Below are 13,455 nucleotides of genomic sequence, written 5' to 3' on the forward strand. Positions count from 1 at the left end.
ATTCATGACTATAATTCACAAGGAAAACTGAAAATCCATTTATATTTATTAGGAGATGTTTGTGCACAATTTCTCATCTTATCCAAAAAGTCTACAAATAGAGTTTAACACTTCTGATTGCAAGCAAATGTTTGTTCAAAGTTCTTAGCTAGGTAAGGCCATCTGAGTGCCTTGTTACACTTTCAAGATTTAGTATACATTTGTCAGTTCTTTACTTTCCTCTGGTAAGAACCCCACTGGAATAGTAAGGAGAGTTCACTAAGACACTTTATAACAGCAGCTGAACCTGGGTTACACAAACTCAGTTTTGGAATATGCTTCAAATGTAAATTATTCTAGGCAAATTTCCATTTTAAGATCTTAAAGCAACACTGTTAAAGGCTTCTCCCCCCACACCCCTCCCCGCATTTATACTACCACCACTATGAGCTCACACTTGGTAGAGCCACACGTCCAATAATCTCAAAGCACTTCAGAAAGGAGGATACCATTTCAAATTGTGGTATACTTGAGCTGGAATTCTACTTCTAAGAGTATTTTTAAACTTTGTCTTATGTTTACAAAAGGACAACAATCAAACTAAACGAATCTTATCTTGACCTTAGTCCCACCTCTGACTGCCTGTAATTTTCTCACCTGCAATCCTACCACTGAATCAGCAGCTCAGCTTAATTGCAACGCTTACAGTTGAGTTTCTTTGTTTACAGAAAGGTGAGCATCTGTTACAGTCAATTGTTTTCAGATGGAAGCACTGGTCAAATTTTAGGTGTGCCACAATCTTGAGAATCACTTGTTTGGAGAGTCACTACCATAACTAAAGTAACTTGATAATGCACTTGATCCCATATTGGTTTAAGAAGTGTAATACACTGTATATGCATTTCTCTAAATTCTCTTAGAGCTGAACTACATAGCTACGGGTGAAGAAGTTCTAGTTTTGCCTGAAGCAGAACCTGGTACAACATTATTTTAACTTACTATTTTGATTTAGAGCACTCATTTCAGAAAGGTTTTCAGTTTGCAATCCCTACAGAAGAGGCGAGCAGCAAACATGAAAATGTATGTACAAGTGTTAGTACACTACCAGAACACGCTGGACTTCCTTCTTAAAAATGGCCTTAAAAAAGCATTAGGCATGTCAAACAAACTTTTGTAAACAAAAGATAAATTACTCATGTTCTGCTCTGATTACAGCCAGATACATATTCTCATAAAATAAACATTCTCTTGTCATTTTCCATGGCCCACATATCCATATATATGAGGTAAACCACTTAAAATCATCAATAATATATAAACCTCAGTACTAGAACAGGAACCTCAGGAAAAACATTAACTGAGTAGGATGTCAATATCAAGAAGTGACACTTCGTTCCACTGCAAAGTGAAACTCATTTATTTGTGCTAAATGAAGGGAAAGAATGTATTCAGAATACATTTCTTTATACATTGTACCGGCTTAGGCTGCTAAATAAGCATTCATTAGTGCCACGTTGTGCTACTTCCTTGTACTCTCTTTCTACCAAGCAATACAACGTTTTGGCCATCATGCCAATATATTCCTATATGCTCACCTTATATCTTATTTTCTAACAGACTTTTGAACATTTAGAATATCTGTTCAAACTTTGCTTTGGGGGAATCACAATTAATATATTTTAACAAGAAAAAAAAAATGATCATCAGCTGTTGTCTACAATCACATTGCCTTCTGCAGAAAAGAAAAATTCAAATAAAAAAAAAAAATCAAAGAGCACACTTTAATCAGCTATCAGCAACCTGTGTGCAGGACCACACTTACCGAAGTTAACTGTGACAGATCACACAGCATGGGCAGCTTACAGGTTAACAGAAATGTCAAGTGAAATCATCAAATCTTAAGGTCCACAAATTGTACATTCCACAGACTTCAACAAGCCAGTTCTCTCACTGTAAAATTCAGACTGTACCATATGGTTGAGGTGCTTTTAAACAGAAGTATGGATGTGTCCTGTGTGCTGAATTAAGCTACATAATACAATAAGAGTATGTGTGTCTTGGGCACTGATTAGGGTGTCTGACTCACTTTTGCACTTAGAAGCTGTTATTTCAAACGATTGAAAAGTAGTGCTGATTTTCCGTAAGCTTGGTAAACACTGGGACATTTCAGAATTCATCAAGATAGCCCATCATGCCTTTAATTCTCTGCAAATTGTCATGAAAAAATATAAAAAAGGTATCCCTTTGATTTTACAAACCTAAAAGCCAGGAAAATGAAGCTTTGGAGCCAAGCAAAACGACGTAATGCCGTATTACCAAACAGAGTAGCGAATGTTCCAGCCAGAGAATGGACATACATGTAGTTCAAGTAAACACTGATGGAAAACGTTGTTAAGTTAGTGTTGTAGACCCACAACACTGGCTGCATTTTATACAAACGTTTACAACACAACTAACAGTGAAGCCTATATAACCTCAGTGCAAATAAGTCAAATCCAAAAATGCCAAGTAAGCCTTTGGCTTTTAGTAAACTGCTCCAAGTTATGAGTCCACTTCTGACAGACAGACTGCTGAGCACATGCACTAAGGCTGAGAGGAGGGATGCACTGAATGTTGAAAAGTGGCTGCCTGCGATGCTGCGGATTGGACCGTAGGTTGCACAGGTGGTGGAGGTGGTGGCGGAGGTGGCTGCACTGGGGTCTGCGTGTTTGGAGAAGGAGGAGGAGTGGGACGTTTAAATTTGTCAGGGCTGTTACTTCGTCGTGGAGAAGGCCTCTGTAGAACAAACAGTGAAATTATGTTTAACACACTCCTGAACAGCTTTAGGCATAAGAACTCTAGCAGTGTATTGAACTGGCAAAGAAAAATAAAACCAACAAAAAGAGCTGAACAATTCTGTGGGGGAAATCCACTTCAAACCATTGTAGGAATCACAACACAACTTCTACATAAAATAAACATTACTCTGAAATGGAGTAGAAAAAGAAAGGGGAAGTACTTTTGCTGTCAACAGAACACTCATTCCTTCCTGTCAGCTTGCTGAGAATGAACACAAGACATGCATCCTGAAGATACGTTTACCTACGATGACCAGCAGCCTAAAAAGAAATGAGATGCCATGGAGCAGCACCTCCTAGTTGTGCTTGCCCGACCAGGTGCTGAGAACCTTTAACTTTATGTTGATGGTGAATGAAGTCCAACTACATGGTACCTCAGTGTGAGCACAAATGTTTCAAATGTCACACAGTCTGCCCAGAATCTCTGCCTTTCTTAAAGAATCTCAGCCTACACACTGGTGCAAAACCAAAGCATGAAAAAACTTGTTCTTTGGACAACAAGAGAAGTTTGCAACCCTTTGTGCTGACAGAGTGAAACAGTTGTTAGAGAGACCCCCCTCAACAGAAACAAGTTTTCAACATCCTGCACATTTAAACACAAACATTTAAAACTCACTTTATCTTTACACACCAGTAGAGGCAGGGAATCTTCTCTGATGTGAGCTATGTAAAAATTTACATTACACTGCACAACACCTGCACTTTAGAAACCAAAATGCTGGCTACTTACCAATCCAGTTAGCATTAATAAAGAAACTTATGGCATTAAAAACCACCCACCATTAATAATCAACCACAGGTGATCAGCTCTGTGGAGAAGAATGATTACAGTGCAACAGCAAATGTACTACAGAAAGCCAGACAAATTTGTTCTGTAATGGAGGTTAAAAATGAAGAGTCAAGAATCAAACTGCAGTTTAGTCAAACAGTGTGTATTGTATCCATTTTTCTGCACAACTCTCTACAACAGGTTAGTGCTCTAGCAAAAACCCAAGTGATTCTTGACAACTGACTGATGTCTCTGAAACACTTAAAATCATTTATTGTGTTTGCGTACATCTGAAGGGACCTGGCTTCAATACCAGGACAAAACCAAGACCTACTTATCAACACCTTTCTGAAAGCAATTAGTTATTTTGCCATGAAGAGGATCTTTTTCAGTGACTCGGTATGACACCAATTTACAATTTCAGAAAGAGTTTCACAGAGAATGCACAGAACAAGCTCCCTGACAAGTTATTTATAAAACTGAATTTCAGGTTTTCCAGAAACAAAAAGATCCTCCTGTGACTAATTCATGTGACATACAGCAGTGGGATGAACCCGGATCAGGTTCCTGCCTTTCTGATAAACTCCAGATCCTTTCTGTTCTATCCACCCTTGTAACATTCTTTCATCCTTCATTCAATGACTTTGCATGCTCACCTAAATTATCTTAGAAGTAACCATATTTTAGCATTCTTCTAAACATTCACTTGAAACATGTTTTCACATCTGTGAATGACAAGTGTATTTACACACTACTATACCTGTTGAGCAAAACTGAAATGGTCTCAATGAAACAATTGCAAGGCATTTTGCCAAGTGGTTAATATTCAGGCTGACTTTACTCATTAAACTCCATAAATATTTAGAAGAAACAAGACTGAGTAGAAATGCATCAAACATCGTAGGTTAAAAGGAAGTAAATCCAGTTGAAAGATATGAGAAATCACCCTAACAAATGTTTATATTAACTTTTTTTTCTTTGCCAATGAGAATAGAAAATAAGAGTTAACTGCCTGTTACAGTGACATGATGGTAGCATTGTGTCATCCTGAAGAAAACCTGAGCTTGGAGCAACCTCAGATGACTCATCCGTCAGATGGTGGAGACTAGGAGAAAAATGAAAGCAGTGTTTTTACTTCCTGGGATAGGCTTAATAGCTTAGAACATCACTCTCACACCCTGCCTGCTGATCCGCATAAGATGATACCTATTACTGTCCTTAAGATGATAATACATCCTATTCTTTGGCAGAATATAAGGTTCTCCAAAAAGAATCAGTTTCTGAGGGGTGAAGAGGAAAATCAGGGTTGAAGAAAGCAGCAATAGATATCTTGGAGTAAGGAGACAAAAACAAACATTTACAAAAATGTGTTGTAAAAAAAGCTTAAGGACAAGCAATAACAACTTTTAAAAACCAAAGTGAGGTTGGTAATGAGTGTTTACTATTTTAACTACTTACTGTAATGCCATGGGATGGTCCCATATGTTGCACATGAAGGCCTGGGGAATTGTAGTAAGACATTCCAGCTCTAGTCAGTGAAGTTGGTGGTGTGAAACCAACTGTGTGACTTGCATATGACAGACCTAAAAATTGTTAAAACAAGGTAACATCAACATTCTTGTTCATGCTACAAACTGAAGTATCAATTTGCATTTTTTTAGTTCTTAATCAACAAGAAATTATTAAATGCTACATGATTAGATATCTAAAAAAAATTATTTGTACTGAAAAGTTTGACATAAATTAATCTGTTTTCCTGTAGGACACAAACCTATGTTTCAAAGCATGCATTACACAACGTTAAACATAATGCCTCACTTAACATACACAGTGTAAGGCTCCCCTGGCAGCTTTGGTTTAGTCCAAAAGTATTCGCATTCGGCCTTCCATCTCTCTTCAGAGGAACAGCCTCCTGAATAAAACAGAGCCTGAAGAAGCAGAGAGCTTGTGCCTGGAGAAGCTATCTACCAGCAGGCCACTATGAGCTTCCACAGAGAAACTGGTTATGGATGGCTTCCCCATAGCATACCAGATTTGCACCCACATTCTCTCCTGGTTTTAAACATTTACAGGCAGGGCCCCAACGATTCTTGGGGTGGTGAAGTTAAAACATTCTAGGATTACTTGGTAGCTGGACTAGGCTAGCAACTAACAACTTATAATTACAACCTGGTTTATCCATATTAAGGTAAGCCTATATTTGAAAGTACAAATATCTTAATTATTCCCTCTAAATTAAGAATTAGTTAATAAAAATGCAGGGTACCTGTATAGCTAATCAAGGTAAACTGAAACAACAACTGCTAAGTGCTTGAAGTTCAGAGCTTGGAGTGTTCTGAACATTTTGATTATTTCTGAACAATACATTCTCTAAAACCTCATAAATGCTTCTGACAAACACACCAATAAGGTAGGAGATAAGACTCTTTTTACTTAGCAACTGATTTGGAGCATCATGACCAAAAAAAAAATCTGAAGATGAATTATGCTTTTAGAAGACCACACCAGATTTATGTTTTCAGACTTCATCAACACTGAATGCAAAGCAATCCCACTGCAGCTGCAGTACCCATCAATACCCGGCTTTGTTCTTAACTACCTGTATCTGTTTGTGCCTACATTGATAAGATCTTGGAGGGAGAAAAAAAGCCACAAATAAGCCTCAGATCGCTAATAAAGTCATGTTAGGGAACACTCCCCTCGCTTCCTTCATTTCTAAGTTTGATTCTGCTCCATCCCCAAAGTAAGTCTGGTGCAAATTTTAAGTGACTCCAGTGGAATCACTGTCACTTTAGAGTAGTTAATGCAGATTAAGGAAATTAATCTGCTTTTTGACATATCATGTTATATAACTAGGTGATTTTGCAAGCACAAGGACAGAAACAAGCCAATGTACAGGTAGGTGTCAACGTGTTGAGAGTCAAAGACAAGACTCCAGAACAATAAAAGACAAAAAATACACTTTAAGACACCATTGCAACATTACAATTTCAGACTGTTTGGGGATAAACGAGCTCCAGAAGTTTCCAAATGCAGGTTGCCATGGTTGTCAAAGAAGAAACAAGAGTCCTGCATGTGCATCCAAAGTAGCTCACCTCTCAGGCCAAAATCTCTACCTGCCTAGCCTAGCTGCAGATGCCAAGCATAAAACGGTTTATCTACCTAAAAGACTCACTGGTAATTAATTTCTATCTGCCTAGAAGTAGCGATACTTTCACAATCTTCAAAGTTTCATGCACAGTCCTAGAAATCTCATCAGTATCTGAGCTTGAAAGAGTCCTCAGAAGCAACATCTCAAGCCGCACAAGCACAAAAGACTGGGATCCTGGAGACAAAGTCTGATCCACTAAACCTGACTACCTATCTATATGAAATTGTATTTTCTAACTTTTCAAATGCTGTTTCTACAAGTTCAGCCACATCATCTCTCAAATGAAATGTGATGAGTTCTACAATTACTTGATATAACACATTAACTGTTGCATTATTCTGCACTGATGCTTTTGGCAGTATCTCAGTGTGCTACTCTAGCTACGAAGTACTCTCAAAAATTACTTCTTTTCATCATTACTGCATTCACAGATCTCAGACAGCCATGCAGAATTCCCTGCGGATCTTGTTAGTTCTCTAACAAGCTACCTCTCCTATTTTTCTGAAATCTGAAACTTCCCAACTGTGAATATTAATTTATCAAATGTGAAGGACAGTTAACATAGCTGCCTGTGCAGAAGGTGCTACCCTGGAACATTTCCTGTACCAAAACTGTGAACTGTTAGAAGCCATCATTTGAGCTCTGCTTTTTTTAACCCTGCTTCAGACTGTGTTTCTGCATCTCCTGTGTGAGATATAATTCCCACTAGAATACACCAGAATACAGCACTTGTATCAACTACTGAAGAGAAATCCACAGGGACTAAGTAATGTTCTTCAGTCCCAGTGTAGGAACAGTGTGTTCCTGCACTGACACACCAGGATCTGAACTGGCTGCACTTCTAGTTAATGCAAGATCACAGTATGGTTTGGGTTGGAAGAGACTTCCAAAGGTCATCTAGTTCAACTTCCATGCAGTGAGCAGGGACATCCTCCACTAGATCAGGTTGCTCAGAGCCTTGTTGAGCCTGACCTTGACTATCTCCAGGGATGAGGTGTCAGCTATCTCCCTGGGCAATCTTTTCCAGTGTTCCACCACCCTCATGGTAAAGAACTTGTTCCTAACACGCAATCTGAATCTGCTCTTCTCTAATTTCAAACCATTGCCCTTTGTCCTGTCACTACAGGCAAGCCCTGTAACTTCCAAATGATTTTTCCCACACATACCTTTAATTACAACCTCTGTGTGGACTGCAAGTACAATGTGCAGCTGAATATTGTATTATTATGAAGATTGCATGGGTATAACCAGGAACATCCACAGCACTTACTTGAGAACTTCTGTTAGCATGACTACCTCTCTGTACGCTCAGTCACAGGAAAAGAACACGCTGCATTTTCTTGCTAACATACATTGCAAAACATTGAAAGCAATTTGGTTTATGTCAGAAGCCCACAAAGCTCTCTATCACAATACTCATCTCTATCACTGTAGCATGGTTTATGGCATTAGTGAGCTTTCACACATGCTTATCTGGATAAAAACTATTTTGAGTGTTTCTGAAAAAACTAAAGCAAAATCATAGAAATCAAAAAGTCTGAAGACATTTTATATGTTCTAGCAGACCTGTGCAATAAAAATCTCAATCCCATCTCACAGAATGTGTCAATACAGATGACAGCTCATCTCCCCTTACTGTAGGACTCTGCCCAACAGGTTCTAAAGGTGAACTTTGGGAAGCAGGGCATGCAGGATTCATTATGTAAAACTTCCAATTAATGTCCAGCTGCAATTGTAAGGGGTTTTAAATTTCAGTCAATAAACGTGTTAGTAACACAAACACATTTCCTTTAGCTTTAAAAATATACTCAATAATTAACAGCTTGGAAAAGGTTAGTTTGCCTTTGTTATGCAAAGTACTAGAGACAAGACTTCTTAATTTTGTAGCTATTGTTTTACAATAGAAAATAGCAGAATCAGAAAAGCCATTTCTCTACTAAAGAGAAACAGAAACTGACTTTCTTCAAACACATTCAAGATTAGATTTCCAGGTGAAGTTTTGATTCAAAGCACAACATCAGTCTCATTTATAGTTCATCATGAAACTCCAGAAATCTGTTTGTACTATGCATCCTGTAAAGCAACTTCTGCTGGGGGAGCTGAGAGGAAGAAGAGATAGTAAGAGAGAGAAAGAGCAAAAAATAAATAAAAGCTTCTTAACTGACCTTTAATATCTATTCACAGTGCAAAACAGATCCATCAGAGACATGCTGCACTAGAAGACTTGTAAGGCAAAACTATTCTTGCCTTTTTTTTCCCCTCCAGACGAGCTTTGAAAGGTTACTGACCAAAATATATTAACAGGGCATGTTACTATGTGATGCATACAATAATCTTAGAAACTGGGTTGAATATTTACCAGGTGATATAGGTCTGCTAGAACTTGGTGAGGGTGTATAAGGGATAGGACTGGACACAGTGCGAGGTCTTAATCCTTGTGCAGACATCTCATTAAAATATCTAACAAAAAAAGGTAAACAATAATTAGATCAAACCTTTTAAAATGTGCCATGTTTCATTGTGTTTAGGTTTTTTGTTTTGCTGTTTTGTTTTTTTTTCAATTCCCATAAAGAATAATGTTAGATTAATGAAAAAACAGCCACCTTTTGGAAGTCATGACAGTAACTCTCATCACTGCTGGAGGCTCAGATACTGGCTTAACCTTCAGTTGAAATAGCTGAACTGACCTCAGCCATTTGCAGTTAAAGCAGGATAAGTCATGTAAGATCAGAATAGTAAATACCAAGGCCAGAAGTGTAAATCTTGCCATCCAATCTGACCTATACTACATTTTTGCACTTTACACATCATTTCTACATTGAACTCAATTGCTTGTTTGGTTGGAGTGTATTTTCCAGAAAGGCATTCAGCACTAATCAGAAACCATGACAGGGGGGAGGGGAAACCATTAAAGTATCGAAAATTTGTTCCAACAGCTGATGAGCCTCACAGTTAAAAACATGCCCTGTTTCCTACTTGAACCCCTTGGGTCTCAATGTTTCACCATCTGCTCATTGTGTCTTTTGCCACTGGAATAGAGAGACATCTTGAACCCAGGACTTTCTGCCACTACAGATACTTATGGGTTGTGTTGCAAGACACCTCCTACACTTGACCATGATAAACTGAACAGATTAGAATCTCAGGCACAGCATTTTTCTCCACCTGTAATAATTTCAGCAGTATTCATTTGTACTTTGTTCACTGCATACAGTGAAAACTTCTTCACAACCATCAAGTGTCATATAAAAGGAGATAAAACCAGACCAATTGCTCCAGCTTGCCACTTATTGTTCAATATTTTAAGAGTAATTTAATCTCAAAAGCAATTTTATGTATTTTTTTTCCACAACACTAAGCTGGCAGCTTTCAAGCTGACTTCCTTATGCACTCTCCAACTAGATTTTGCAGTCACTGTCTAGATGAGAGGTTTCACTGCTCACTTTCTACTGCACATATGGCTGCAATAGCAAATCAGTGCGCCTAGGCTTGTATTATTGCATTTAGCTGTGTTTCTTTACTGGACACAGCAAAGTAGCAGGCAAAATCAGCTACCTATCAGTCCTTTAACTCTTACTTGTTTGCCCTTCTACCACTGTGTTCTCCGAAATTTTTACTAGCTATATGTATTTCCAAATTACATTTAAAATGCCCCACAACATGGAGGAGCAGCATTAGAAGTGTTCCTGTTTGATAGAACTCACAATGACTACTTTGAAGTCTGTGAGCCAGCTCATAAACTATTTGAACTATGTTTTGATACTGCATCTTACTGATTATTAAACAGGATATTTAGAGTTACTATGCCTCAAGACATAGCACAGGTAGTAAGTACACTGTAGTGATACCAAAGTTGGTTTACATTTTGGTTGATTGGATAAAAGTAGCTGCAATAAAGAACATCAGAGAATTAACAAACTGGTAAATGAAAGTTTAATTAAATGTAAGTTTGTGAAAGAGCTACCAGTGACAAAGTTACTTGAATTGAATACACTAGCCTACCTCTGCAACACACAATAACTTGCAATGCAGACAGTATATGCATTGCAGCATGGCAGGGGTCTTTGTGATTTGTGTTTTATTCTACATAAAGAATTGTCTACAAGCCATCCTAGCACCTGGACAGGATGATATGAAATAACAGCACACCTTTAGTACGCTTACATTTCAGATATCTCCCTACTACTCCAGAGTATAAGATGGAGGATTGAGAAGGCAAAGCTATTCAGGAAGAGAGCTGTGTATTTTGCATTCATTAAAGGACTTTCATCTACTTCCTCTGCAAAACCAAAATATCAGCTAACAGAATACTACTGAAAGAAAGATGGATCTCTGATACATCATGAAAATGTAAGCTGACAGATAATTTACATTTTTAAATCACTACTGTATATAGTTCCACCATTATTTTGTTCACACAGTTCTCCAAAGACTAATCAGTCATTAACAGGTATTAACCTGCTCTGTCCTTCATTTTATTTTTCATTATTCACACTGCAAATGCCTGTTTGGGAGTGATTCTGTTATGCTTTTGTACTACCAAGAAAAATCAACATGAAAATACAATTTCTCAGAAGCACAGAATAGTTAACCAAATGTTCCTACGTTTTATTGTTTACCACTGTCTGCAACTGGTTATTAAAAAAAATGACTAGGATACTCTACATTTTTGCATTAATGCTGGCAATTTAGACTTGGGTCTGTATTCCCATAACAATATGAATATACTGGCTAACAAAAGTAGATTCAAACACCAGAATATTTTGGTTATAACAATTTCATTTATATAGCATTCACTAAATACCAGATGCTACCACAGTATATGTCAGCTGCCTACTACTTCCTTAAAATGAAAATGCTACCTTGAACTTTAAGGGTACTCCTTGAAACAAAGTAACTAGTATTTCAGTAAATAATGGCTTAACTAATATTCTGTTGACCCAAGAAGAAATATCTCAGTCTCAGCAGAATACACAGCACAGGGTAACACCGTAATTATTTTCTAAAGGAACAGTGTAAAGCCAAAATTAGGGAAAACAGAACAACAAAATAATAAGCATTTAGTAAGAGAGAAGAATGTTTTATTTAAAGCATCTTTCAAGATAAAACACTATCATGTTAGAAAACACCAAAAAGACATCATAGAAAGCCATGAGAAACTCAAAATATCTGTAAGGTTATTGCAAGCAAAGTAGCTTGCAGTAGAGAAAATAAATAAATAAGGGCTGCTAGAGTCTGGACATGAAGAACAGCCCAACAGTTTTGGAAATGCTGTTTCTCTCTATGGCTTTACACAGTATTCCTTTGTATTTGTCTGAACACATTTTTTACAAAGGACAAATCAGGCTCAAGCAAGAATATTGTTCCTACCTCACCGAATTCCTTGCAGTTGCCAAGTTAAGGGCGAACAAAGGTACTATGACCCAGTTATCCTTTACATCAATTCCATGGCTGTATTTATTTCAAAATACAGGGTTGAAAACCCAAGCACTCTTCAGATACAAATATTTTCTTTCTTAATTGTCAACATTAATGCAATTTGTACACAAGACTGATACAATTCTACTGAAGATATTCCTGAGCCATGCTGAAACTTGATGTATATACTGAACTCATAAGCAGGCTATTTCTACAAACACCTGTTCAATAGAATTCAAAACCTACTCTGAGTACTGAACAACGAGCTCAATGACAATGTATCTAGATGTCCAGAAAATACAAACCTTTCATCATCCATTTCTAAGCTGGATTCACTTTCTGACAGTTGCCTGCAGAGTGCTTCCCTACGTTCCATTTCCCTCTGTAATTTTCTTTGAAGTCTCAAGTTTTCTTCTCTCATATGTCGCTCCTCTTCTAAGTATTGTGCCATCTTCTCTGAATCTAAAGGTCAGGATTTGGTTAAATTTTGATTACAACTCAGTTTCACAGACAGGCAAATACATTGTGCCTTACTTTAATCCAGTATTCAGGAATGAATGCTCAGGATGAATTGCTCAAAATTCTCATCTCTAAGTCATTAGTTCAAAGCCTAATTTGGAATAGTAGCTACTGAAATAAATTACTAGTTGACAGCATTTGTGGAAATAAGAGGTTAAAAGCAAAGAAAATTTTAAGCATTTACTTAAATGAACTCAAAAAGAAAGGGAAAAAAGCTTTGAAGAAAATGACAGCAAAACCTTAGAGAAGTAAAACAACTCCTGCTCCATTAAAATAATGCTGTACCACATTTACAAAGACTTCCACTGCAACCCACAGGAGAAATTGTTTTAAAAGAATTTTGAAGAAGAAAGCATAAAACAAATTCTGAAACCCAAAACACCGAAACTTGTATTAAATTAGTAGCTTATATGCATTGCAGAGCATAGCATCCCTCTCACTGCATGTTTTATCATAGAGATTGGCCAGCAGAACATGTACAAGGACAGTGGCATCTAGTGCACCCTCAGTAAGTCTGCTGACAACACCAACCTGTGTGGTGCAGTGGACTCATTTGAGGGCAGGGATGACATCCAGAAGGATCTTCTGATCCTTCTGATCCTACAGGCCTGAGAAGTATGACAGTACCAACTGCATGAGGTTCAACAAGTCAAAGTGCTAAGTCCTGTACCTGGGTTGGGCCAGTCCAAAACCCAAACACAGTCTGGGTGCAGAGTGGGTTGAGAAAAGCTCTGAAGAAAGAAACTTGAGGGTATTGACTGATTGGGACGCTGAACATGAGC

At 37.7% G+C, this 13,455-nt stretch overlaps 1 protein-coding gene across 1 annotated transcript in view; it reads right to left on the bottom strand.

Annotated features, from left to right (window-relative positions):
• Positions 1 to 28: 28 nt before the first annotated feature.
• The window catches only part of CCDC6 (coiled-coil domain containing 6), a 50,544-nt gene continuing 37,117 nt past the window's right edge, over positions 29 to 13,455 (bottom strand). Inside the window, exons 6-9 of the mRNA XM_064145158.1 lie at positions 12,460 to 12,616; positions 9,096 to 9,196; positions 5,044 to 5,168; positions 29 to 2,754 (exon numbers count right to left, since the gene is read on the bottom strand). Coding sequence (XP_064001228.1) covers positions 2,563 to 2,754; positions 5,044 to 5,168; positions 9,096 to 9,196; positions 12,460 to 12,616 — 575 coding nt within the window. The 3' untranslated portion in view covers positions 29 to 2,562. The remainder of the gene's footprint in view (positions 2,755 to 5,043; positions 5,169 to 9,095; positions 9,197 to 12,459; positions 12,617 to 13,455) is intronic.

This window comes from Pogoniulus pusillus, chromosome 6, assembly GCF_015220805.1.
Source record: "Pogoniulus pusillus isolate bPogPus1 chromosome 6, bPogPus1.pri, whole genome shotgun sequence".
Taxonomy (NCBI): Eukaryota; Metazoa; Chordata; class Aves; order Piciformes; family Lybiidae; genus Pogoniulus; species Pogoniulus pusillus.